The sequence below is a fragment of the Capricornis sumatraensis genome, chromosome 16 (assembly GCF_032405125.1).
Source record: "Capricornis sumatraensis isolate serow.1 chromosome 16, serow.2, whole genome shotgun sequence".
NCBI classification, from domain to species: Eukaryota; Metazoa; Chordata; class Mammalia; order Artiodactyla; family Bovidae; genus Capricornis; species Capricornis sumatraensis.
In genome coordinates, this window is record NC_091084.1 from 33,150,649 (window position 1) to 33,176,828 (window position 26,180).

At 50.0% G+C, this 26,180-nt stretch overlaps 1 protein-coding gene across 1 annotated transcript in view; it reads left to right on the plus strand.

The window, feature by feature from the left end:
- Positions 1 to 7,248: 7,248 nt before the first annotated feature.
- The window catches only part of GRIK4 (glutamate ionotropic receptor kainate type subunit 4), a 344,872-nt gene continuing 325,940 nt past the window's right edge, over positions 7,249 to 26,180 (plus strand). The window contains exon 1 of the mRNA XM_068988252.1: positions 7,249 to 7,362. Coding sequence (XP_068844353.1) covers positions 7,281 to 7,362 — 82 coding nt within the window. The 5' untranslated portion in view covers positions 7,249 to 7,280. The remainder of the gene's footprint in view (positions 7,363 to 26,180) is intronic.

Sequence of the window (26,180 nt, forward strand, 5' to 3'; positions counted from 1 at the left end):
CCTGAATATTCATTGGAAGGGCTGGTGCTGAAGCTGAAACTCCATGGCTTGGCTACCTGATGCACCTTTTCCAGCCAACTCACTGGAAAAGACTCTGATGCTGGGAAAGATTGAGGGCAAGAGGGGGAGCAGAAAATGAGATGATTGGATGGCATCATCGACTCAATGGACATGACTTTGAGCCAACTCTGGGATATGGTGAAGGACAGAGAAGCCTGATGTGCTGCAGTCCATGGGGTCACAAAGAGTTGGACACGACTGAGTGACTGAACAGCAACTGATTTCTGGTGTTTGGGTCAGGAAACATCCTGGGCAGGTAAATGCTGAAGCAGAGATGAGACCGCAGAAGCCTCAACCGCCAGTCTGATTCCACAGCACATCTCTCAAGTGTTCCCGGGGCAGGGTGCAATCAGTGTGTGGGGTGACACTTCCTGTGCTGTGCTGGTGAGGGCTGGAGGGCTGGAGCAGAGCTGAGCATGCTCTGTGGAGGAGCTGCACCCGAACACTACGTTTTCTTTCTGGGCAAGGACTCTGAAAGTAACTCACTAGGAAATAATTCACGCCCACAGAGCCTTTTCCATGTCTATAACCTGATTGAATTATTTCATAATTTCAACAGATATTTTTGAGGCTTCCCTGGTAGCTCAGATGGTAAGGAATCAGCCTGTAATGCAGGATACCCAGGTTCGATCCTTGGGTTGGGAAGATCCCCTGGAGGAGAAAATGGCAACTCACTCCAGTATTCTTGCCTGGAGAATTCCGTGGAGAGAGGAGCCTGGTGGGACAGTCCATAGGGTCATAAAGAGTTGGAAACCAGTGAGCGTCTAACCAGCCAGCCTGTCCTAGGCACTGGGGATGCAGGTGGAAAATTCTTACGTGTTCCCTGCTCTCCTGGTGCCAGTCACCCCATGAGGTAGGCATTCATATCCCCATGTTACCAATGAGGAAACAGGCTCCCAGGGGTGGAGCTACTCAGGAGGTTCCCTCCTTAAGGACCACAGCAGATCCAACCTGGCCTCCTTCCATGCTGGGCCCTAACTGTGCACTTGTTAGGGTTGGCATGAGTGCTCTAGGGTGTCGAGAACAGCGTTCTCAAATTGCCTGGGGAAGATCTATCAGAGACCTTCAGAAGCCATATTTGTATCAATCTGCTTTGGACTTAAATTCTGCCAGTGCCTTTGTATTCAACTCTAGTTGAACGAGGAGCCTGGGATCTGTGATCGCATAGGGTTAGATGGTCATGAATTTGAACTTCAGCACGACTGCTTCAGTTGCATGACCTTGGGTTAGTGATTGATCCTCCTTGAGCCTCAGCTTCCACATCTGTGAAGTGGGTATGCAATATCATCTTATAGAGTTAGTATAATAGCCATGAACAGTTAATTACTCTGAGCAGTACAGGATAAGCATCTTAGCATCATTCCTCCTAATGATTCTGTGAGGGAACTTTTATCATTGGGCTTCCTTGGTAGCTCAGTGGTAAATAATCCGCCTGCCAATGCAGGAGACTCAGGTTCGATCCCTGGGTTGGGAAGATCCCCTGGAGAAGGAAAGAACAACCCACTCCAGTGTTCTCGCCTGGGAAATCCTATAAATGGGGGAGCCTGGCAGGCTACAGTCCATGGGGTTGTAAAGAGTCAAACATGACTTAGTGACTGAACACAGACACATTTCTGTCATTCCCATGTTATGAATGAACAGGTTGAGGTTTAGAGTAGTTAACTCACTTGCTCATGGTGTACAGCTGCTACATGGCAGTGCAGGTCTCAACCTGTGTAAGAACTGTGACTGTCAGTCCGAGCCCCAGCCACAGAAGTAAAGGGTAATAAATGTTTCCCTCCCCTTTTCAGTACTCTTGCCTGGAAAATCCCATGGACAGAGGAGCCTGGCGGGCTGCAGTCCATGGGGTCACAAAGAGTCAGACACGACTGAGAGGCTAACTTTTCACTTTCACTTTTCTCCTTTCAACATATATCGATGATCCTATGCCTGGATCTAGAGCGTTCTGTCTGCTTAGATAGTATTAACTACAGTGAATGTACAAAACATAAAACATACAAGTCAGACTGAGAATTTATTTCATCTTGGTATAAACTCAGAAAATGCCTTTTGACGCCATCTGTTCACTGATTTCATTCAGCCAATACTAATAGAGCACCTACTGTGTGCCAGATAGTGTGTTGGTGCTGGCCACAGTCCCGGCGTCACAGCTGACAGTTCTGTGGGGAGACAGGAGGCATCATCATGAGCAGAGTATGTGTCCTAACGAGGAATGTTCCAGATGTGGTAGCAGCAGATGGGAAAGGGATCCCAGAAAGCCTCAGAGGGGAAGTAATGGAGTGAGCCTGGAAGACAGTTTTCAGGCCATCACAGGGTGAGACTGCAGCCGGTGCACGCGCAGAGGGTGGGTGCTGAGGCAAGTCGGAGATTGCGCTCTGCTGAGGATCGGGTGCCGTGGAGTTGGGGGTAGAGGCAAGAAGACAGGAACCAGGGCTTCCCGGGAGGATCAGTAGTAAAGAATCCTTCAGCCAATCAGGAGACTCCGGTTCCATTTCTGGTCTGGGAAGATCCCACATTCCACGGAGCAACTAAGCGCGAGTGCCACAACTATTGAGCTTGTGCTCTAGAGCCTGGGAGCCCCGACTACTGAAGCCCACGTACCCTAGAGCCTGTGCTCTGCAACAAGAGAAGCCACTGCAGTGAGAAGCTCTCATACCGCAACTCGAGAGTGGTGTCCGCTCACCACAGCTAGAGAAAGCCTGCAAAGCAATGAAGACCCAGCACAGTCAAAAATATAAAACAAAAAGAAAGAAAGAGGAACTAGATCTTGAAGGGTTTATCTGCTGGAGTTAAGTTTGCCTTTGATTCTTGATGGAGTAGAGAGCTGTAGTAGACTTTGGGGCTGGGGTGTGAACATTATCAAGTTCGCAGTTTGGTAAGAACTCCCGGCTGCTCATTCAGGTGGTCAGATGGTAAAGAATCCATTTGCAATGCAGGAGACCTGGGTTTGATCCCTGGTCAGGAAGATCCCCTGGTCAGGAAGATCCCCTGGAGAAGGGAACAGCAACCCACTCCAGTATTCTTGCCTGGAAATTTCCATGGACTGAGGAGCTTGGCGGGTTGTAGTTCATGGGGTCACAAAGAGTCGGACACGACTGAGTGAATAACAATTTTATTTCACTTTTCTGGCCACTCACTGGAGACCCAACAGAGAGGGAAAGACCAGAGGGAGAGAGACCGAGATGGCTGCTATTGCAGAGTCCTGGCTGTTGCTGGTGGATGTCTGGACTGGAGCAGGTTGATGGTGATGGAGAGAAAGTGATGGAGCTATTGAGACTTGGTGACTGAGTCGATGTGGGGTGTGGGGAAGTAGAACTCTACAGTGACTCTCTGCTTTCTAACTTGGGTGACTAGTGGATCGTGGTGCCATGCCCTGAGAAGGAGAATGTAGGAGGAGAAACAGATGGTGGGGTTGGTGGAGAGGAGTCCTCCTCTTTAGGACGAGGTGTGTCTGGAGGGCTGGACGTCCAGGTGGAGATTTCAGGAAGCAGCCATCTCAGTACAGGTGTTCTGGGCTTGAGATTCTGATTTAGAAGCCACACCATGCCAGTGGTAATAACTCGTGGGTGAAGGTGGAACTCCCTAGGGATGATGTTAGTGGGAAGAGGGGCTGGATGGTCTATTGCTAGAAAAAAATTTTATCCTTAAATTATGAAAATATTTTCAGTTGATAAAGGTTATGCCATAAAGTTCTAAGACCAGATTCATATAAATTGAAAATAAGACCTCAACTTTCCTTGTGTATTTGGATAAAGAATCCAGAAGCTTCACGATCTGCTCTCATACGCAAACAGGTACGTGACAGACGACTACCCAGCGGAGTCTGAATCCTGGCTTAGCCCTGGCTTTCCCTAGTAACAGCTGTGTTACCTTGAACTAGGCACCTTTCTTGAGCTCAGCTTCCTTGTCAGTAACAGAACTTGTTTTGTGATGAATTAAGATAAAGATTATGGAAAAATTTTGCAAACCCTTGCGCTTTACCAACTTGTGTCATGATGGTGCTTTTTATTCCTGTAAGGTTTTGGGGGAGATTATTTCTCATCACTTTGCCCAAGAGCAGCTGAGGACCTGAGCCATTGTCCTTACATGTGGTCTCCAGGATCAGCCAGCCTTTGGGGTCATGAATAATGGCCGTCAGGCCTGCATGGATTGAGTGTAGTTCTGTCATCAAATAAAATTTACACAGGCTAATCTGACACCTATTTAGCGGTCTGCATAATAATTACTGTGCAGTGGGCTGACCAGGCATAAATGGAAAGCATTTGACAGAAACGATTATATTTAGTATTACTTTTATATAGCCTAGCAAGATTTTTACGGTTCTTCCATCTTTGACAGCCTATTCATTTTCCACTCAATGCGAATTTATTGAGGCTGTAATATATGCCAGGCACCGTTCTGGGCCCTGAGATGACAGAGAAACAGGATTTCTGTTCCAGCCCCACCTCCACTGAGCTTGAATTCTAATGGGGAGACAGTCACTCAATAGTCAACCTTACCCACAATGAGTAAGAATGCCAAGCTTCCCTTGAGATCATGGTTGCTTTCATCTCTTCCTGCACTAACACCCATGAATTAATATTTAATTAAATTTATTTATTGGGCTGCATCATTATTTGGTCTTAGCTGTGTCATGTGGAATCTAGTTCCCCGGGGAAGAATTGAACCCGAGGCCCCAACATTTGTTGTTCAGTCACTCAGTTGTGTCCAACTCTTTGTGACCCCATGGACTGCAGCACGTCAGGCTTCCTTGTCCTTCACGTCTCCCAGAGCTTGCTCAAACTCATGTCCATTGAGTTGGTGATGCCATCCAAACATCTCATCTTCTGTCATCCCCTTCTCCTCCTGCCTTCAATTTTTCCCAGCATCAGGGTCTTTTCTAATGAGTCAGCTCTTCGCATCAGGTGGCCAAAGTATTGGAACTTCAGCTTCAGCATCAGTCCTTCCAATGAATATTCAAGATTGATTTCCTTTAGGATGGACTGGTTTGATCTCCTTGCCATCCAAGGGACTCTCAAGAGTCTTCTCCAGCACCACAGTTCAAAAGCACTCAGTCTTCTTTATGGTCCAACTAGGGCCCCCTGCATTATGAGCGCAGAACCTTAGCCAATAGAGCACAAGGGAAGTCCCAGCACCAGTGAACTAAGAGACAAAGATTCTGAGCCTGATTTGCCAACAGCAAAGTTGTCTTTGCTCCAATCTTTATCCTTTATTTCCCTCTGTCTCCTTATATCAGGCAGTGGCTTGAGACCTTCCTTCTATTGAACAAATATGTCCTGTGCACCTGTTGGTATAAGTAGCCTCAAGGGATACAGCAGTAAAACTGGGAGTGGTCTAGCCCTGGAGAAGCCCACACTGAGCCCGGAGAGACATGGGCAACAGAGGAAAACACGTTGCCATCAGAGCCACTAGGGGCTGCTAGGAGTGAGTAGAGAGGCACCCGATTCTGGCACCTGGCAAGGTGTGGGGAGAGGAGCACACTCCAGGCAGAGGGGCGGAGTTGTGTGCAGGAAGATGCAAGATGCTGGGTCAGGCTGCAACATGAGCTGCTGTGGGAAGGGGGGATGTCATAAAACAAAACCTTTACCAAGTGTAACACACATACACACATACGGATAAGTGAACATTATCATCGGTATATATACAGCTCGACTGATTTCACAAACTGAGCACACTGCTTAGCATCTGGAATAAGAAACAGGACATCACCAGCATCCTCAGAAGAACCCCTGTGGCCCCTTTTGGTCACCACCCTCCTGCAGGGGTCGTCACTAACTGGACTTCTTATAGCACATGGTGGTTTTGTCTGCTTTTAGATAGAATCATGCGGTAAATGCTCTTTTGTACCTGGTTTCTTCTACTCAACCTTATGTCTATGAGATTCATCACGTAGGTGCATGGAGTTGTCATCTTCATTTCCAAGTTGTATTCCCTTGTGTGGCTGGACACTACATTCCTCCATCCTGCTGCTGGACATCTGGGTAGTTTCCAGTTTAGGGAAATCCAAAGAGTGCCACTGTGAACATTCTAGTATATGTCTGACGAGTGTATCACACATTTCTATTAGAAATACCTATGGTGGAGTTGCAGGGACCCCTGTAGCTCAAACGGTAAAGAATCTGCCTGCCATGCAGGAGACCAGGGTTCAATTCCTGGCTTGGGAAGTTCCTCTGGAGAAGGGAGTGGCAATCCACTCCAGTATTCTTGCCTGGAGAATTCCATGGACAGAGAAGCCTGGTGGGCTACAGTCCGTGGGGTCGCAAAGAGTCGGACACGACTGAGCGACTGACACACACACACAAAGTTCTAATAGACCAGTTTTCCACAACAGCTACGTCAAGCTACATTCCCAGTGACACTGTAGGAGAGTTCCAGGTGCTTCACATCTTTGCCAACACTGTGTAGTATCATTTTTCTAAGGCATTCTGGTGAGTGTATGTTGTTGTTTAGTCACTAAATCGTGTCCGACTTTTTTGTGACCCCGTGGACTAATCCTGCCAGGCTCCGCTATCCATAGGATTTCCCAAATGAGAACACTGGAGTGGGTTGTCATTTCCTTCTCCAGGGGATCTTCTCAACTCAGGGATTGAGCCCACATCTCCTGCACTGCAGGCAGATTCTTTACCGCTGAGCCACCAGGGAAGTCCGGGTGCGTGTATAGTGATAACGTATTGAGATTTATAATTGCGTTTTCTCTAGCACTTTTCCAAGTGTGCTCCAAAACTTTTGGATATAGTTGTTAGTGAAATGTTTGTTCTAGTCTTTTGCCTATATTGGAGAAGGAAACGACAACCCACTCCAGTATTCTTGCCTAGAGAATCCTGTGGACAGAGGAGCTTGGTGGGCAGCCATCTGTGGGGTCACACAGTGTCAGACATGACTGAGCGACCTCACTTTTTACTATGAATCATTTGGCCACAGTCACACTGCCTGCCCCTGATTTGATGGGGGGTGAAGGTGGAGGATGGCTTTAGAACCTGAGGCTTCTGTGAGCCTGGGCAGAGTGGGGAAGGCAAAGGCCTGGAGCCGGCCTGGAGCTCCCCCACAGGAGCAGGGGTTTGGGGAGGGAGCGTCGGTCCTCCTCACTGAGGCTGTCCACTCGGGGAGGCCGCTGTGCTGGAGGGTGGCTCCCAGCACGGGGACTCACGCACTTCTCCCCCTCCCCCGCAGAGTTATGTCATGCCCAGACCAGCGGAGGGCTCCATGAGGATTTATAGAAGATGCCCCGCGTCTGGGCGCCTTTGGTACTGCTTCCCGCGTGGCTCGTGATGGTCGCCTGCAGTCCACACTCCCTGAGGATCGGTAAGCGCTGCCCTTGTCGCACCCTGGGGGCAGCCCAGCCCTGGGTGATGCCCCTCCTGCACCCAGGTGTCTGCCGGGCACATCTGACCCTGCACTGCCCTCCTGAATTTGGCTGGGGCAGGGGTGGCAGTGGTGGGGCAGCCGACGGGCCCACAGCTATGATCTGCTTAAGCTGCCCAGCTCCTCTTGTGATGAAACTAAAGATTCTGATAAGTCTCTCTTGCAGCCTGTGATGGACTCAGGATGGGAATGGCTGGGGGGCTTCCAAATCCAGGGCTAGAGAGCAGAACACAGCTCATCTCTTCTGTCCTCTGATCAATCCCAGAAGTCTTCCTGGAGGCTGTGTTCAGATGAAGTGTTCTTGGTGCCCCTGACCTGGCTGCTTGGCTGGGCCTTGGTGGCTGCTTGCCCTAGCTTGGTTCTGGGAAGGAAGAACGTGCCACTTCAGGGACGTATGTCCACCTGCTCTGTCCCTTCTCCTTGCTGCCATGGGGGTACTCCTTCTAGCTGTAGGCAAGCACTGCTATTGATGGCCCGTCAGCACCCCTGTGCCTGGCAGAAGGCTTGGGCTCTTTCCAGGGTTCAGAAATGCCTGAAAAATCAACTGCCTCCCCTACCCCTCAACACCTTCAAGACTGAGCAAAGCTGCTTACCTGCAGGTGTTGCTGTTAAGCAGTGGGGCACTGGTGATCCAGGCATTGGGAACATGGCTCCAGCTGCAGAGACAGATAGGCTGGTCCAGCAGGCACTGTATGGTCAGCTGATGGCCTGGGACAGATGAGGGATGTTGGGGACTGGGTTGTGTACTTGTATATGGGGAAGAGAGTCAGTGTGGACAGGTAGTTGGGGCACAAAAGTGAGGAATCCAGGCAGGTGTGTTGGTCACAAGAAGACCAGTCCAACAGCAGGACCCCTGGGCAAGGCCAGGCAACAGCCTTAGAAGCACCTAAACACCAGGTAGGTTGTCTAGGCAGGTGCCCACCCGAGGCCTCTCTGTCTAGACTGGGGTGGGGATGGCAAAAGTGGATGCTATGCACAAGGCAGGATCTGAGATCTTAAACTTGAACCTGAAAGGGTTAGAGGCTGTTTTAGAATGAAGACTATGATATAGAATCCCAGGGGGACTTGGCCTAAAGCTCCTGAACTCCTCTAGTGCAGTTAGAACTGGTTCTAAGGTCCCAGAGGTTGGCATGATGGTGGTGATGGGTGGTTAGGAGGCCCTGGCCAGGCCAGGCATCACAGGTCAGAGCCTAAGTAGGAGGCCCCCAAGTTGCTCCGTGCTGTGTCGTGGGCACACAGACATATTTCTCCATGGATATGCCAGAGACACTTAATTGGAATCAGAAATGAGGACCAGTGACTCAGTCCTTCCCCTTATCCTGCCCTTGGCTCACCACCCTGCACACTTGAAAAAAGGAATTAAAAACAAACCCTTTCCTCCCTCTTCCCCATTCACTTCTACTGGAACTTCAAAACCTAATTTAATTCTGCTTAGCAGCAATGCAAAACGGTTCATATCCTTAAGATGCTTAATTTATAAGATGCCTCCAGTTATTCAGCATTTGCTGTGAGGTTTTCTTCTCCTCTAAATGAGTGGATGAAGCGGTAACCCATCAATTTCCATTTGTCACTAATGGGAAGCGGAAAGAAACTGAGCCGGAATCAGTAGCGCCTCGTGGCCTCGGCTCTCCTGACACTTGTTCCCTCGGAGGGAAAGCGGAAAGTGAAGCTGACAGATCCCTGTCTGGCCTGCTGTGCGACAGGGGAGGGCTTCCAAGGGACCCCTGTGCTCCCATCCCCACACTTGGAACGATGCTTGTCCAGTTCCGTCAGCTCTGCTGGTGCTGGTTGTGGTTCATGCCAGGCCACGTCCAGCTGATGTCCAGCCAGGGGCCCTGCTGGTGGACAAGGTTAGACTGAGCCTGATCTCCTGCAGAGTCCAGGAAGCTGAGTGAAGTCAACAAAGAGAGAGAAAAGTAAAGAAAAACCAAAACAGCAATGCCCGGGCTTGTTTGGCTGTCTCCTTGGTTATCCTGGGAGCCAGGAGCTTTATGGATGAAAAGGTGCTAATTACTCAGACTCCGGAGGGGATCTGGAGTAGGGCAGGGATGAGGAGAGAAGTAGGTCAGGAAAACACAAGTAGCTGAGCAGCAGGCAGCCTTCCGCACCAATGGGCTGGACCAGCGTTGATGGCGCTGGGTCCCCCAAGGCCTCCAGAGCCTCTTGGAAAAGGGAGGGGCTGCTGCTCCTTCCCCTTTCCCAGGGGTCACTCTCCCCACATTTGATTCTTCTGGAGTTCCTCCCAAACCCCCAGCCTCAATGTAGATGGCTGTGAGAGCGAGACTGCATGAAGGGACCAGGGATCTCGGAGATAAATGGTCCCGCCTGCTCCATCTCCAGCCCGCTTGACGGCTGGTGACAATATGGATGCTTGTAAAGAGGCGCCGAGCCCATTACCCTGCCTTGGGACTGCTGTTTTTCATTCAAGTGAGGCACGGGGCGGGAGATACAGCCAAATTGTCTATTATGGGGTCCAGTGTTTACCCCCCCTCCACCCAATGAGGTTTTGGGTAAGAGAAAGGGATTTTATTTATGATGGTGAAGCTGCCCGCATAAATTCCCCAAACTCTCACACATCTGTCAGCCCGCCTCAGTCATCTATCTTCTGGAAATGTCTTTTGATTTTGCTTCTGTCCCTCTGGGTCCTCTGAGTGATGACTGTGGGAGCCACAAGTTAATAAATGCCCTGAGAAGACCTCCCCTCCCCATCTCTAGAGCCCTCCATTACTTAAAGGGATCATCATTATATCTTAAAGCCACAAAGGATTCTGCAGATCCCATTTTCCAACTGCTCATTTCGCAGATGGGGAGGGAGACCCACAGGGGTGGCGGTTTGGCCAAGGTCACAGGGCTCACGGGGACGGGGCTGGTGGCAGCCAGTCCTAGGGCCTGGCCTTCTGACTCCTCTTGCAGTGCCCCCTCCATTGCCCACCAGTGGGCTCCCTAAGCCACTGGGGAAGCAGAGTCACCTTCAACAGCAGGTGGAGGTCCTTATCTCTCAGTTTCCTCCCATCCCGTTTCTGATATTAGCAAATCTTGCCCCCAAACTCATTAGGAACTCAGTATTTGTCAGCTGAATGAATATGAGGCTTTCCCGCTAGCTGTCTGTTACTGCTTCCCCAGTCACTTATTTTAGCCACACGACTACTCATTGTTAAGTGAATATGCCATATACTAGGGAGGTTTACTCTGGGCTTTTCTCATTCCTCTTCTGGGCCTGAAGAGCGCTTCCTTGCATTCCATTTTGTCTGCCTGGAAAAAAAAAGCAACTTCTCCAGCTCCTCCTCTCCCCTCCCCTCCTCCGTCTCCCCATTTTGCATCACCAATATCACTGGTATGTAAATAGCCCTTCCTCCTCAGACTTCTTTCCCAATATTTTCCTGTCCTTCCTAGGGTCAGGCCATCTTTGCCCAACCATTCTCCCATTCCCCTGTTCCATCATTCACTGGGTTGTGCTCTGATTGTTATGGCATTTTCCCACCAGCTTGGCTTCCAAGGGAGATGGACCACAGGACACGGGCCCTCACACTTGTATGCAAGTGTGTCACACAAGCTCAGTGAAGCGGGGGGATGGGTCTGTGATCCTTGCAAGACGTGGTTCCCTCAGAACATGCTCCGCATCATTGTTTTAAAGTTTCTTCCAGTCTTTGTTATTGTTCAGTTGCTAAGTTGTGTCCAGCTCTTCATGACCCCATGAACTGCAGCACTCCAGGCTTCCCTGTCTTTCATTATCTCCCTGAGTTTGCTCAAACTCATGTCCGTTGAATCAGTGATGCCATCCAGCCATCTCATCCTCTGTCATCCCCTTCTCCTCTTGCCCTCAATCTTTCCCAGCATCGGGTCTTTTCCAATGAGTCAGCTTTTCCCTCCGCTTAAAGAGGTAGACTTATTGGAGGAAGGAGAAGAAAAGGAGAAAGAGAAGAAAGAGAAAACGTCCATCTATCTGTCTTACTTAAAAGAGAGAAGAGGAATGGACTGGAGGTCCTGATTGAGTTCTAAGGCAAGTGTTTGCTGTAATGGTAAAAACAGGGATTCACCCATTCATTCATGAGTCCACTCAACAAGCATTTATTGATTGCTGTGTGCCAAGGACTGAGGATATGGTGCTAAATAATAATAATCCCCATAATAATTCCCACTTGGAAAGACCTCACTTTCTTGCAGGTACTGTGCTGGGTGTTTCACATATTTCAGGCAATCTTCACGTCAGAATTAATGATCCAATGTTATAGATGAAGAAACAGAGGCTCGGGGAGCTTAAATAACTTGTCTAAGGTCACACAGAGACTGAAATTCAAACCTGTCTGTCTCCAAACTTCTCTTTCCGCTTTGCTCTACTGCAGCTCTACAGCCCTGGAGACATTTGGGATATTCCATTATCACAGCAGTCACATGAAATATATTGTGTTCTGTCTGGTAAAGGGATTGAAAGATGGAATCATTATTGCTTTTATAGGCTCTCACTCTTTTTTTGTTTTTAACTCCTAAATGATTTCTTAAGGACCCAGACAAAGTCCATCAGACAGATGAGGAAACTGAGGCCTGGGGATCTGAGAGGCTCGATCAGGGTGGTGCAGAGTTCTGCTCAGTGTGGGTGGCTCTAGACATCAGCAGGTTATTGTAGCGGTTGAATCTCTTGTTTAAGGTTTCCCTGCGAGGTAAAGCAGCAAGAGCTTGTATTTATTCGACACTCTGTCTTACTAGGACCCCAAGCACTTTACAACTCGCATTTTTCACTGAGTTGGTTTCCCTCAATGAGCTCCAAGTCCTGCAGAGAGAATGTTTAACATAGAACATTCAAATGTTATGAAGATGAAGATAATAAGAGAATTGGGGGAGGTAAGCGGGGGGAATAAAACACACCAGTTTTCTTACCCTGTTCTTCTGTGTGTTAAATGTATCGGACACTGCTGCTGCTGCTGCTGCTGCTGCTACTAAGTCGCTTCAGTCGTGTCCGACTCTGTGAGACCCCATAGACAGCAGCCCACCAGGCTCCCCCATCCTTGGGATTTTCCAGGCAAGAACACTGGAGTGGGTTGCCATTTCCTTCTCCAATGCATGAAAGTGAAAAGTGAAAGCGAAGTTGTGAAGCATGAAAGTGAAGCATGTCCGACTCTTAGTGACCTCACCAAGATCCAGATATACCAGAGGAATGCTGTGCCCTGCAGAGGACATACCATGGGGCTTTTTGAGTAGTGGGCTTCCCTGTACAATGTGTGATGTGATCACGTGATTTGATTTATGAAATTTTGATCAGCGTGTAACTCTTCATCTCTTTTCCCAGTTGAGTCACCCATATAAGCAATCAGTTGGCCTTTCACATTAGGGACAAATAGAAATTGATGCCTTTCTCCTTCACCTGTCATCTAGAGAGAGAATCCATGGACAAAGCTTTCTGGGACACACACCCCTCCTCTAATAACCACCTTAGGGGATCAGGGTCTTTGTTATTATGTCTGTGTTCCTGAGTCTAGCACAGTGCCTGGCCCATGAAAGGTGCTTAGGAACTGCTAGATGAATTATCTAATGATGAGTTTTGAATCTTGAACTGACCTGTCAGTTTTTAAATCTCTCTTCTCCCAGATGTTGGTCAGTGCTCAAAAATGTCAACCAATTTTATTTAACTGTAAGTGTACAAAATATGTATTTAGGAGAGCAACTATTAGAGCATCTGCCCGCATGCGTGCTCGCTCGGGGCTGTCTCTCCTCCTTCCTGCCCATCCCTGCCGCCTCTGCCTCTTCAGAGGGATGAAGGAGGCTTGGTTAGAAAGGTATTCCAGGCCAGAGTGCCATGCGGCGTCATCTGTCTTTGCTTGTGGCTTGGTCTTCCGCCACGAGCACTGCATTGGATACTGTCAGGATGTGCGTCCTCTCTCTCAAGCTTTCCAGAACCCATCTGTGAGCTGCAGCCTCTGGCCATAGTCTCTTGCACTGAGGAAGCGAGGGATGAATTAGGCCTAGATGCTCCATTTTACGGATAAGACAAACTGGGGTCCCCATAAGGCACAGCAAGTTGGCAAAGGCCACTGTGGCAGTGCCAGGACTCCCGACTCCCAACTGCCTGGTGACATCGATGCCACGGTTCACGCTGCACAACACGTTCTTTGCTGTTTTTGCTCAGTCACTAAGTTGTGTCTGACTCTTTGTGAGCCATGGACTGCAGCACACCAGGTCCCTCTGCCCCTTACCGTCTCCTGTGGTTTCCCCAAGTCCATGTCCTTGAGTCAGGGATGCTATTCAACCATCTTATCCTCTGTCGCCTTCTTCTCCTTTTATCTTCAGTCTTCCCCATCATCAGGGTCTTTTCCAGTGAGTCAGCATTTCACATCAGGTGGCCGACATGTGTTAATTCAGTTTCCCCAACAACCTGCCAGGTAGATAGAAGTAGACACATCTCGTAGAAGAGGAGTCTGAGGCTCACGGAGTTTGTGGCTTGCCCAGCTCTCATGCAGCGGAGTGGTAGCCTCAAAAGGAAAGAGAGGGGAGGACATCTGGGCAGGGGCAAATGGGACCTCTTGAGTCAAGCTGGAGGTCAGCTGAGGTGGCAGAGTCCTGAATAACCTGTTGATGTGTTCTCTCTCTTCTCTTTTTTTTTTTTTTGGTCGAGTGGCATGCAGGATCTTAGTTCCCTGACCAAGGGTTGAACCTATGCCCCCTGCAGTGAAAGCTCAGAGTCCTAACCACTGAACCAGCAGGAAAGTCCCACAGTACATTTGTTTTTTAATTGGAGTATCATTATTTTACAATGTTCTGTTCGTTTCTACTGTACAACAAAGTGAATCAGCTGGATGTGCACATATATCTCCTCCCTCTTGAGCCTCCCTCGCACCCCGCTCCATCCCACCTCTCTAGGTCATCACAGAGCACCAAGCTGAGCTCCCTGTGCTCTGCAGAAACTTCCCACTTGCTGTCTACTGTACACAAGATAGTGATATATGTCAGTTGTACTTTCCCAGTTTATCCCATCCTCCCCTCTGACTGTACATTCTCTGTGGGTAAGACTGAAAGCCACAAGGGCCAGCATGCCAACGCCTAGGACCCTAAGAAATCAGACTGAGCTAAAGCAAACAGGCCTGTGATGGCAGGAAACATGGTGTTTCCTTAAACATATCATGGCGGATCTCCGGAAAGAAACTCGGAAAGGCCCCGGTAGCAGTGGTATTAGAGATAAGGGAGGGGGCTATTTTTTCTTAACTCAAAGCCGTACATCATAGAGCTGATTTCCAAATAATTTTGGTGCATGACTTCCTATGTTCACTGGTGCTTGAAGGGCCTGGTTTCCCCAGGGTCTCATATGGCCCCTCCACTCATGCGATGACCCACACTATCTGCTGCTCTGCCAGAGGAAGCCCCACCTGGCAGAGACACACATGATTTGAGAGAACTGGCATGGTGATATTTTGTCAGAATTTCAAAAACCTGTCTCCAGCCCTGCAAAGTGGTTTACAAGAGTCTTGGGATGGGGACTGAGTCATTAGCTGTATTTTGGCGGGAGGGTGTGGGGGGAATGTGTTGTTTCAGGGGGAGGTGGAAATCATGGAGAGAGATTTGGGTTTGGTGTAGAAAAATGCATATTCGACAGATGGGATGGGTTCTGATGCTGAGGTCCTCACAGCTGGAGATGGCCACAGCTGGGCTGGACAGAGATTTCAGCATCATGGCGGCGGGGCGGGGGGAGCGGGGGCTGGACCTCTTACCTTCAGGACCCCTTCCATGCTGGGATACTGTGCTAGAATACTGCAGCCTTTGGTCTGTTCTCATACTATGAGGGAGACAGCCCATTATCATTGTGTTCTCATTATCAGCCACTCACCAGAGCTTAAAATGGAGGCGGCCATCTGCCCGATTTAAGCCATGACCCCGTTCGGCCACAGTTGCTTGAGCAGGATAAGAAGGGAAGCCCTACAAGTTCTGCTTGCTCGGTTGGTGTAGACCTGCCTGGGTGTTTCTTTTCTCCCCGTGGCCACTGCTGAGGAGTCAGAGATGCGCGGGTGATGGCGGTAGCCGCTGCCAGCTCTCAACCAAGTGCCTGGGTGTGTGTGAGCCTGAGTGGGCGGGAGGCATGAATCCCACTCACAGCCTCGCGGCTCAGCTGCAGGCGAGACAGCGGTCACACTTAGCTCTCATTAGTCTGGATGCGGGGGCACGCGTTCCATATCAGCTGGACAAGGGCTGCAGGCATGTCGGGTCACCCAGCAGCCCTTCTGTATCTTTTTGGTGTGTGTTTCTTCCCATCGAGCTGCGTTAGGGGCCGATAAGCTTGTGGCAGCTCTGGAACCCCTTTAGCCCACATCGATGAGGGGCATGGTCCAGAGGGAGGCGCCTGCCCATCGAGTCTGGCCTCAGCAGGTGCTTGATGAAGGAGGACTTTATCCAACCCCCGGCCAGGAGGCATCACCACCATGCTAGATTCAGGAGGAAAGCCAACCTGACCGGGGGTGGGTGAGCATCTGGTACAGCCCTGGAGAGGCTCCCTTATATTCCTCTCCCCTCAGCTTGCTCTCTCCTGACTCACCAGGTGCCTTCCATGGCATTCCAAGCTCACTGGACACCACGGAGCCTGCTGTGTTCTGCGTGGCGCTGGAGTTGGCCTGGGAAGCCTCCAGCGTAGAGTAGAGGTGGATGCTGGAGCCTGGGCTCTAACGGTTTGGATGTGAGCACCACCTTTTACTAGTTGTGTGACCTTGGGAGACAACTTAATCTCTTGGTGCTTCAATTTTTTCAAGTATGGCATGGATGACAGTAGTTGCTTCCTCATATGTTTATGAGATTTCAATGAGTTCCCTGGAGGCTCAGTTGGTAAAGAACCCAGCTGCAATGCAGGAGATGCAGGAAGATCCCCTGGAGAAGGAATTGGCAACCCACTCCAGTATTGTTGCCTGGGAAATCCCATGGACAGAGGAGCCTGGCAGGCTACAGTCCATGGGATCGCAAGAGTGGGACACGACTTAGTGACTAAACTACTACCAGTACCTACAGAGCACTTAGGAAAGTGTCAGGCATGTATTAAGTGCTGGGAAAGTGATGCCTGTTACTGGGAATGGCCCTGTTGGGCCACCCTGTGTCCACCTCTTGGCCTTCCCCTGCCTGGAGCATCCTTCTCCACTCCTCCATCAAGTGCTGTATCTGTATCCTCCCCTTTCCTAAATCCTGCTTTAAATTCAGTTATTTCTAAGAGCCAAGAGTCTGCACCCCATTTGGAAAGCTCTTCTAGAATTCTCAGAGCGCAAGAGGTGTGCATGCTGACCGAATCACGCATGCCTTGCACTGATGTCATTGGTCCATCCTGCCTCTTTTTGCAAACATTTAAAAAACTTTATTTGAATTTCATCGGTCCCACAAACTTAAGAGCATCCTGAGAGATTGGACTCTATCTTCTTTACCTTTCCAGTGTCGTGGGCATTTTCCCCTGAGGTAATGGTCCCCACTCCTGGCTAGTGGATCTGAGTGATTGCCCATCTTAAAAACCTCCCTTAGCCCCACATCCTTCTTCAGCGAAACTCCATTTCCCTTCTTCCCATTGCAGAGAAACTCTGCAAAAGAATTCTCATGCAAAGCTGTCTCCATTTCTTCTCCTCTCTTACCTAATCTGTAGGACTCTCTCCCATCAGATTTTCTCTCCCACCCACGGTGCCTCCATGGCCTCATCCGATCACCTGTCTCCAGGACTCATTTCACCGGCAGCATTCACTCCCTCTTCCTGGAAACACTTCTTTCTCTTGGCTTCTGGGTCACACTCCATCTTGGTTATTACCCTCCCTCATTAGCTCCCAGTCTCTCTTGCTGTTTCCTTCTCCTGTCTCCAACCTCTGAATACGTATGTGCCCCAGGGTTCTGTCCTTAGACCTCTTCTCTTTCCACCCACCACCCAGTGATCTCATCCAGCTTCATGGCTTTTGATGTTACAACTCTCCAGTGTCACCTCCAATTCTGACATCTCCTCATAACTCCAGACTTATATGCCTACTCCACATCCCCTCTTGGAGGTCTAAGAGAAACTCAAACTCGATGTGTCCAAACTTGAGCTGTTGATGTTCCCCTTCAAGCCTGCTTCTCGTACCATCTCCTCCATTTCATATGTGGTGATGGCATCCTATCTCTTTGAACTTAGGTCCCAACCCTTGGAGTCATGCCTGATTCCATCTTTCTCTGATATCACATATGCTCCCCTTCAGCAGCTCCTGTCTGCTGCACCTTCCAGAACCCAGCCCCTTCTGGCCGCCTCTGCTGTGGCTTTCCTGTTCCAAGATAGTAGTCTCTCTCCCTGGATCACTGCAAAGCTTTCCTACTGCTTTCTCTGCTTCTCTTTTGCCCTGTCACTTTTGTTTCTCAGGATGGCAGCAAGGATGATTCTTTTAAAATATAAGCTGGATCATGTCAGCCCTCTGCTCAGCTCCTTCAATGCCTTCTCACCTCAAGTCAGGGGAAAAGAAAGAGTCCTTCTGGGGTCCCTCCCTTGGTATCCTCCACGGTCTGCCTGCTTGTTCTGTTACTTTTTTTCCTCATTCCTTACCCTCCGTCTCTTGCTCACTCCATACCGGCCTCCACCCCCTGGCTTCCTTGGTGTCCTCTCTGCCTAGGACAGTCTTCACCTAGACGTGTGTGTGGTTCGTGCTCTCATTTCGTGTAGGTCATGCCCTGCGCACCATTTCTCTCTCTCTTTCTTCCTTGCTTTTTTTTTTTAATAGCACTTGTCACCATCTGATAAACTGGGTCCTATTTGTTATTATGCATCTTCCCATCAACCGAAGCCCTTTGTTTTGTTCTCTGCTGTTTCCCTGGCACGTAAGGCAGTGCCTGGTACACAGAAGCTTGCCTAGCTCATGCTCAGTCTTGTCCAACTCTTTGCGACCCCATGAACTGTAGCCCACCCGGCTTCTCTGTCCGTGGAATTTTCCAGGCAAAAATACTGAAGTGGGTTGCCGTTTCCTCCTCCAGGGTACACAGAAGGTGCTCACTAAATGTCTACTGAATGAGTGAGCAATGCAGACCCGAGGGAGGTCCCTGAGGAGCTTCAAATTTGAAAGCTGTTGGAAGGCAGATGGTCCCACTCGCAAAGCGCTTCTAAACAAGTGTTCCTTTAAACGAGGACAGTGCAGTGACCCTGCTGGCTTCCTGTCCCCAGGTTCCCTGACCCCTGCAGCAAACCCTAGGTCCCGGGGCCAGTCTCCATCCCACTGAGGAAGTCCAAGCCAGCAGGTTAATGACTCAGCATCAAAACCAGTCTTGGCTACTGGTCCTACTTTGTCCCTCAGAATCAAACACTGAACTGTTGACTAAGAATCCTCTCCCAGCTGTGCAGCTGCTGCAGGGCTCAAGTTTCTGTCTCGTCATCAAGTCTGAAACCTCACTCTCATATTTTGACTGCGTCCGAGCTTTCCCCGGGGGCTCCGGCCAGGCCTTGCTTGCCTCAGTCTTCCTGGAGTCTGGGGACCTGAATCTGGACCCAGCCTCCCAGCTAGGACCCTGCCACCCGCTCCCAGCTCTTTCCTGAAGCTGCCAGTTTTGACCAGGGTACCTGCCTTTTGTCTGCCATGGATTCTTCCAGTGCTGGACCCAGCCTGTCTGCTTGTCCTCAGAGTCACAAAATCTTGATGGTGGCCAGGGAACCCCAGGGTAACCCATTCCACTTTTGAAGAGCTCAGACGATCCGTTTTCCTATCTGTCAAGCCGCAGTCTGTCTCTGTGAGCTCTGCCTGTCTCTCAGGAGCTGACAGAGCAGGCCTAGTGCTCTTCCCACCGATGGCGTCTCTCAGATCTGAAGCCCTGTCATTTCACAGCCCCCAGCAGCTCCCTTCTTTCAGAGATTCATCATGAGTGCCTCTGACCGTTGCTTCCGTTTCAGTATCTGGATTCGGCTCATCATCCTGGTCACTGCCCTCTGAATATGGGTTTTCTCTTTTCTCCTTTCCAGGTGGGATGTGGTCTCCGAATGAGAGACAGGCACTCCCCTCATCTACTCCCTGTCCACCACCCACACGTGCTCCAGCCTGATGGGGTCTGGTCTCCAGGTTCAGAGCCTCTGGTTGGACCCAAGCACTGACTGATCAGTGTTTCAGTTAAAAAAAAAAAAAAGAAGCCTGTCTAGGTCTCCACCTATGTCTGTGTGAGGCGTGCCCCCTCCCCCGCCCCAGATCCTTTCAGGCTGGCTTTGCTCTTGACCCCAGAGCCGATGCTCTTTGAAAGCCGGTGGCAGGTTGCCCCTGGTATCTGAAGATATCTGTGTTAAGGAGACAAGTGCTGGGAGGTTCCCCAAGTTGTGTCACCCCTGTGGTTTCTTCCAAGATGTGCTTCTCCATCCTTTATAGAACATGGTCTTTCAAGCAGGGAGTGACACAGGCAGGGGAGGGAATGCCACTTTGCTGGCGACACTCATAAATTTCCCCCAGTGCCAGGGATCTAACAACATGAGACTTTGAGCTTTCGGCTCACAGATGAAAGAACAGGGATTTTCCCCGAGATGACAGGAAAGGGAGGCAGATAGCCCTGGGGCCTCCACAGGAAGCTCTGCTAAGGGCTTGCCAGGAAGGCACCAGCCCCAGCCTGCTGGGGAGCATAGTGGCGGTGGGTGGCCCCGCACCTCTGGGCAGCCATCAGGAAGTCCCAGGTCAGGGGACAGGGAAGCAGGGAGCTTTCCGAAGGCCATCATAGGGACACTCCCTGCTCTTCCTGGAGCCCTTGGGGTTTCTGAACATAAGGGACCTTTATCTTTAATGTCAATTTCCCTTTTAGAGCCAGTTGGGAAAACCTTGAGTGCTAAAGGAATTTAAAATGGAAACGAGTGGAGTTGGTGGAGATGAAATAGCGTGTAAGTGAATATAAGTACCTGTGGATTCACCCCCGTTGGATCTCTCCCTATACTGAGTCAACTTCTTCCTCATCTGCCCAGGAATTATCTTACCAGCTGAGCCACAAGGGAAGCCCAGGAATTATCTATCAGGGAGTAATACTGGCCTCTGGGCGGGACCACTCCTGGGGGGTGGGCAGGGGGCTGTTGCTGTCGGCTTGTGATGACAGCCTGGCGGGCTTCATTTTGGATCTTGATTCAGTGCCTGTCTTACCATGAAGTCATAAGAATGTTCACCTGGGGGAGCTTGGGGTTCACAGTCACGCCTTCATATCCTCAGCATCATGGACAAGGCAGCCTCGAGTTAAAAACCCATGGGTGCGACTCTCTGTTACTAGTCATGTTCCTTTAGGCAAATTAGCCAACCTTTTTCATGCTCAGTTTCCCATCTGTAAGCTGGAGATAATGCTTTGCCATAGGAGGAGGTTATCATATTAATTGAAAGGAGATATGTAATATCATATGTACCATCCATGGTTTGTAGCATCTAGTAATATTTAGAAAATATTAATTTCCTTTATTTTGTTTCTTTGAAAAAACAGTAGCTTGCCCAACATTACGGCAGGCGTAACTCTGGGTGGCATTGCAGGGCTGTTAAATGGAATTGGGCTTTATTGACATACAAACTTGAAAATGAATTAGCATGTGACTTTGGGCAAATTATTTAGCCTCTGTTTTCTACTAGATAATGGGGTAATTATACACACCCTATATACTGAGATTTATGTACGATAATGTATCCAAAATGGATAGCCCATTGCCTGATAATTAGTAGTTCAATAAATAGTAGTTATTAAAAGTAGTTCTACCATAGTTATTATTACTATAGCTTTCTCCTGCTGCCATAACAAATTACCACAAACTCAGTGGCTTAATCCAGACAAATTTATTAATTTATGGTCAGAAGTCAGGCTGAGCTAAAACTAAGATGTCAGCAGGACTGTGATCCTTCCTGGAGGCTCTAGGGGAGAATTCATTTCCTGCTTATTTTGATTGTTGGCAGAATTCAATTCCTTGCAGTCACAAAATCAAGGTTCTTGTTTTATTACTGGCTGTCAGCAGAGGCTGTTCCCAGCTTCCCGAGTGCTGCATGCCTTGGCTCATGGACCCCTTCTTCCATTCTCAAAGTTCTGGGTCACTTCATTCTCACATCACAGCTCCCTGACCTCAGCCAAGGAAATGTTCTCCAATTTTAAGAACTCACCAGATTATATTGAGCATGCTGAGATGATCCAGGATAATCTCCCCATCTCAAGGTCTGGAACCTTAATGACATCTGCAGAGTCTGTTCTGCCCTGGAAAGTAACACGGTGGCGGACTCCGGGGATTAGGACATGGACATCTTTGGGGGCCATTAGTCTGTTCTTCTGTTTGGATGGCTTCCAAGATAGGAACCTGAGCCTCTTGAAAGCCTTCTCATGAGCAGAGCTGTGGGCAGGGGACCACACTTGTGTTTGGAAACTGGCCCCAGGCCAACACTTGACCCAACTGCCTGACTCCTGTTACGGTGAACCACTCTGCATGAGAACCAGACAGCCCAGAGCCCTGAAGCGGATGCGTTTCCTCGATGGGCAGAGGGAACCCGGTAGGACAGCCACAAGACTGTGACTGAGACTGTGCCACAGGAGAGAGAGTCACACAGGGCCTGTGTAACGGGAAGCTCTTCATCACGGTGATTTAACGTGCCAGGGTTCCAAAGGAGTAGCCTCCAAGTAGTGTTATCTGAAGCCGCGTCACGTGGGCTCTGCTGGGCTTGGCTTGGAGTGATGTGTTTATTTCCTGCCATGGGGCCAGGAAAGAATTATCTCCCCCCAGAGTCTCAGCAGACTGTCTCTTACTCTGCTTGTCATCCTTCCAGAAAGGGACAGATCCTCTGGTGTTTTAGGAAAGCATGTGATATTAGAAGATATTATCAGAAGTTAGGAAACCTGGGCTTTAAGGCTGATCCAACTGGTTTTTCTTGGTCCTTATTTAACGCCGACAGTGCCCTGCAGTGGACTGAGGCTCTGTGGGAAATACAGGGAACAGGATATTTTGTTGTTAAGGTTCTAATGTGAAGAGGTAAGCCTCAGACATGAAGGAACTCCAGGGTAGCACAAAGCAGAAAGGCCTGGAGTGCTAATGGGCTAGTTCCAGATTTAAGCAATGGTCATTGGCACTTTGGGCTTCTTTTTGCCTTCTTGATATGACACCTGTTTCCATCTAGTTAAAGGACGGGGGCCCATCACTTTCAAGGACTGTATCCAGGGGCTGGAATGACATTCATATGTATTGAGCATCTAATATGTGCCCATCACTGACTATAAATTATATAATTTAAGTTTTGCAACAACCTTCAGATGTGGGTTGGATGATGCCTGGTCTGTAGGTATAGAATCCAAGGCTTGGAGGGATTGAGGTCCCCCATGCGGAACATAGAAGACCCTGGATTTGAACCCAGATTTCTTTGGCCCCAAACCTGTGCTATGTCACACTAGGTGCCTCTCATTCTTGCGCCCACTGTACTCCCTTCGAGGAACCCCTGGGAGGAGTGGGGAGAAGGCGACCATGAAGGAGGTCTACCCAAGACCCCAAGGACACTTTGATTTCTTTCTCTCTCTCTCTCTCTCTTTTTTTTGGCTGCACTGGGTCTTCTTTCCTGTGTGCAGGCTTTCTTTGTTTGCGGCAAGCAGGGGGGTACTGTCTCACTGCAGCGGCTTCTTGTGTTGTGGAGCACAGGCTGTAGGCTCGAGGGCTTCAGTAGTTGTAGCACACAGGCTCAGTAGTTGTGGTACACAAGCTTAGTTCTTGTGAATTCTTCCCAGACCAGGGATTGAACCCATCTACCCTGCACTGGCAGATGGGAGTTCCTTAATTTCTTTAGAAGCAGAAGGTGCAGATGCCAAGCCTGAGCCCCCCTCATTGCCCCCTCCTGCCCTTGCAGGTTTCCTCTGCAGACATTGGAGAGAGAGAAATTAACTTAAAACTGAACCACAGGAGTAGCGCTGAAGGCACCTTTAGGCTAAAAATAAGAGCAGAGCTGTGCTGCTCGGAGGGGACGAATCTGCTCGTTGCCTTTATTTATAGCCCCCTATTTATTAGATTCCAAATGATGTTTAACCAGGAATCATATGGCAGTGATCTTTGATTACTTGTGCGGCTAATGGCTGAACATATATTATTATTGCTATTTATCCTGCCCTGTTAAATGTATCCGGTGCTTCTTTCCCAGGAAGGCGCCAAGGAGAGGGGCCCAGAGGGTGCCTACCTTGTAAGATGAGCACAGTGCCCCAGGGGAAGGAGAGTGAAAGTGGCTTGACTGGTGACAGGCTCTGCCAGGAGTATTTTAAAATTATTATTGTTATTGTCCCCATTGCATAGGCCGCAGCATCTTGGTTCCCTGACCAGGGGTCAAACCCACACCCCCTGCCGTGGAATCACTGAGTCGTCACCACTGGACTGCCAGGAAGTCCCAGGAGTATTTTTTTTTAAAGGGGGGGTGCAGTCCTTTGAAATAGAGGGAGTGGAGATGGGAGTTGGAGAGGACACACTAAAAGGGAAAGAAGAGCGTAAAGTAAGAGAGTAAGTTGGGACTTTTCGAGTCAGAAATATCTAGCCTTATAATAATAGTATTATTAAATATTTGTTATGTTCCAGGGACTATGCTTAGAGCTTCCCTGGTGGCTCAGAGGTTAAAGCATCTGCCTCCAATGTGGGAAACCTGGGGTCAATCCCTGGGTCAAGAAGATCCCCTGGAGAAGGAAATGGCAACCCACTCCAGTATTCATGCCTGGGGAATCCCATGGACGGAGGAGCCTGGTAGGCTACGGTCCATGGGGTCGCAAAGCGTCGGACACGACTGAGCGACTTCACTTTAGGGACTATGCTGTTCGAAATCACTTAATGCTGGCATCATGTCCATTTTACAGATGAGAAAGCTGAGGCTCAGAGAGTAAACAGGTTACCCAGGATCACACAGATGGTGTGAGGCTGGAACCAGCATTAAAACCCACAGCCTGCCTGCCTCAGGAGACCATATACTCATTATTACTGCCCTGCCCTACTTCAAAACCAGTGTCCTCTCCTCTTTCACCTGCATATGTGCTCAGCCCCTCAGTCATGTCTGACCCTTTGCGACCCTTTGGACTATAATATCCTGCCAGGCTCCTCTGTCCACGGGTTTTCTAGGCAAGAATATTGGAGTGGGTTGCCATTTCCTCCTCCAGGGAATCTTCCTGACCCAGGAATCAAATCCACATCTCCTGTGTCTCCTGCGTTGCAGGCGGATTCTTACCTGCTGACCCATGGGGAAGTTCCCTCTTTTGCTTAAGCTTGACTTTCTGAGTAAACAGTCCAGGAAGAAAATGGAAATCGTGTCCCTGAGGCCTGGAAAGAGTACAGAGACTGGAGTTCTTGACTTCCCCTGTGCTCTCCTAGGGTGCTTAGGATGCATTGCCAGCAGTGCCCAGGGCCACCTGGGACCACCTGGAGTGGGCCCCTGGGTTGGGGCAGGGAGTGGGAGGTTCAGGATGTTGAGTAAAGCTTCCTCGGCTTCCTTGCCCAAGCCTCAGGGTGGGGCCGCCAGGGCGTCTGAAGGTGGAGATGGTGGGATCCTGGGCACATCTGGGCCCTGTTGCCCAAGGAGCGGAAGCTGTAGCATCTCCACACCCCCGGCCCCAACATCTAAGGAGGGCTCTAATGGGGAAGCTCAAGAAGCGCCTTTCCGGGGCACCTGAAGCCTTCGCACTCAGGCTGCAGACCGTCCGGACAGCCCCAGCCTTCATCATCACACCCCCATTTCCATCCCTGCCCCATGAACACTTGCCATCAGGCATCCTGCCCTCCAGACACACTGGGGCCCCGGAGCACCTCTGTGTCTCTCATCCCTGGGCCTTTGCTCCATCTGCTTTATCTCCTTATCTTCTCACCTCAATTACCCCTGCAGAATTTTCTTCAAAACCTCGCTCTTCCTCTAAGAAAATTTCCGTGACTGTCCTTCCCTTCCCCATAACGGCTATCTGCCCTTCCCTGCTCCACAGTGTGCTGCGGGCGGCCAGCTCCACCCCAGCCTTCGGCTCATAGTGATGAGAGTTGTTCAGGCATTGGTTTCTCTGGAGTCCAAGATGGCCCCTCTCAGCCTTGCTCATAGTAGGTGTTCAGTAAACATTGGTGGAATGAATGAATGACTCAGCTCTTACCCCTGGCTGCCATGAAGAAGGTGTTTGTGCCCCTTGGGACTGTATACCCTGTGACTTTGAAAATGGGGACCCTGGGGCAGGAAATGGGGGCTACATGAGCTAAGTTACGCGTTCTGAGACAGAACAGCAGGGAGCCTGGAACATTCTGGTGGGAGTGGAGGTGTTAGCCAGCTGAGTGTCTCAGAACTTAGAAAGGAGGAAAGAGACTTGGATTGGAAGCATCCTCCCTGCATCTCTCCTCTCCCCATAGCTCGATGTGCAGTCTCTGGCCTTTTCAATTCTAGCAGGCACACCGTTGGCGCATTTGACCTTTAGAAGGAGGTCTGTGTGCTCGGGCTGGCATCACAGGGGCCCCCTGCCCGGCGTGACTCTGATGCCCGACTCCCACCCCGGGAGGCTCTGCCCCACAGTGGGATGGACCGGCCTCCAGCCCTTTCACCCCATCCCTCGGTGCCCTTCCCTTCATCTCTGCAGACATCACCAGCGACTGCCTGGGGTCTGGCCAGATGCCAGGGCGCTTGAAGAGAGGCTCCTTAGATAGGCTCAGGAAGGGATGTGGTTGGAGGAAGAGTAGAGAGGGATGAGGAAGAAGGTGGGGGCAGGACTGTGCTCAGAGAAGTGGGGCTCGGGCGAGAAGCCCTGGGTGAGAGTGAGCCCCAGGCTGTGCGAGCTGTGGGATGCTCCAGGGTCGCGTCGCCACTCTGGGCTCCCGTTTCTCCGGCCATGGTCCCCCG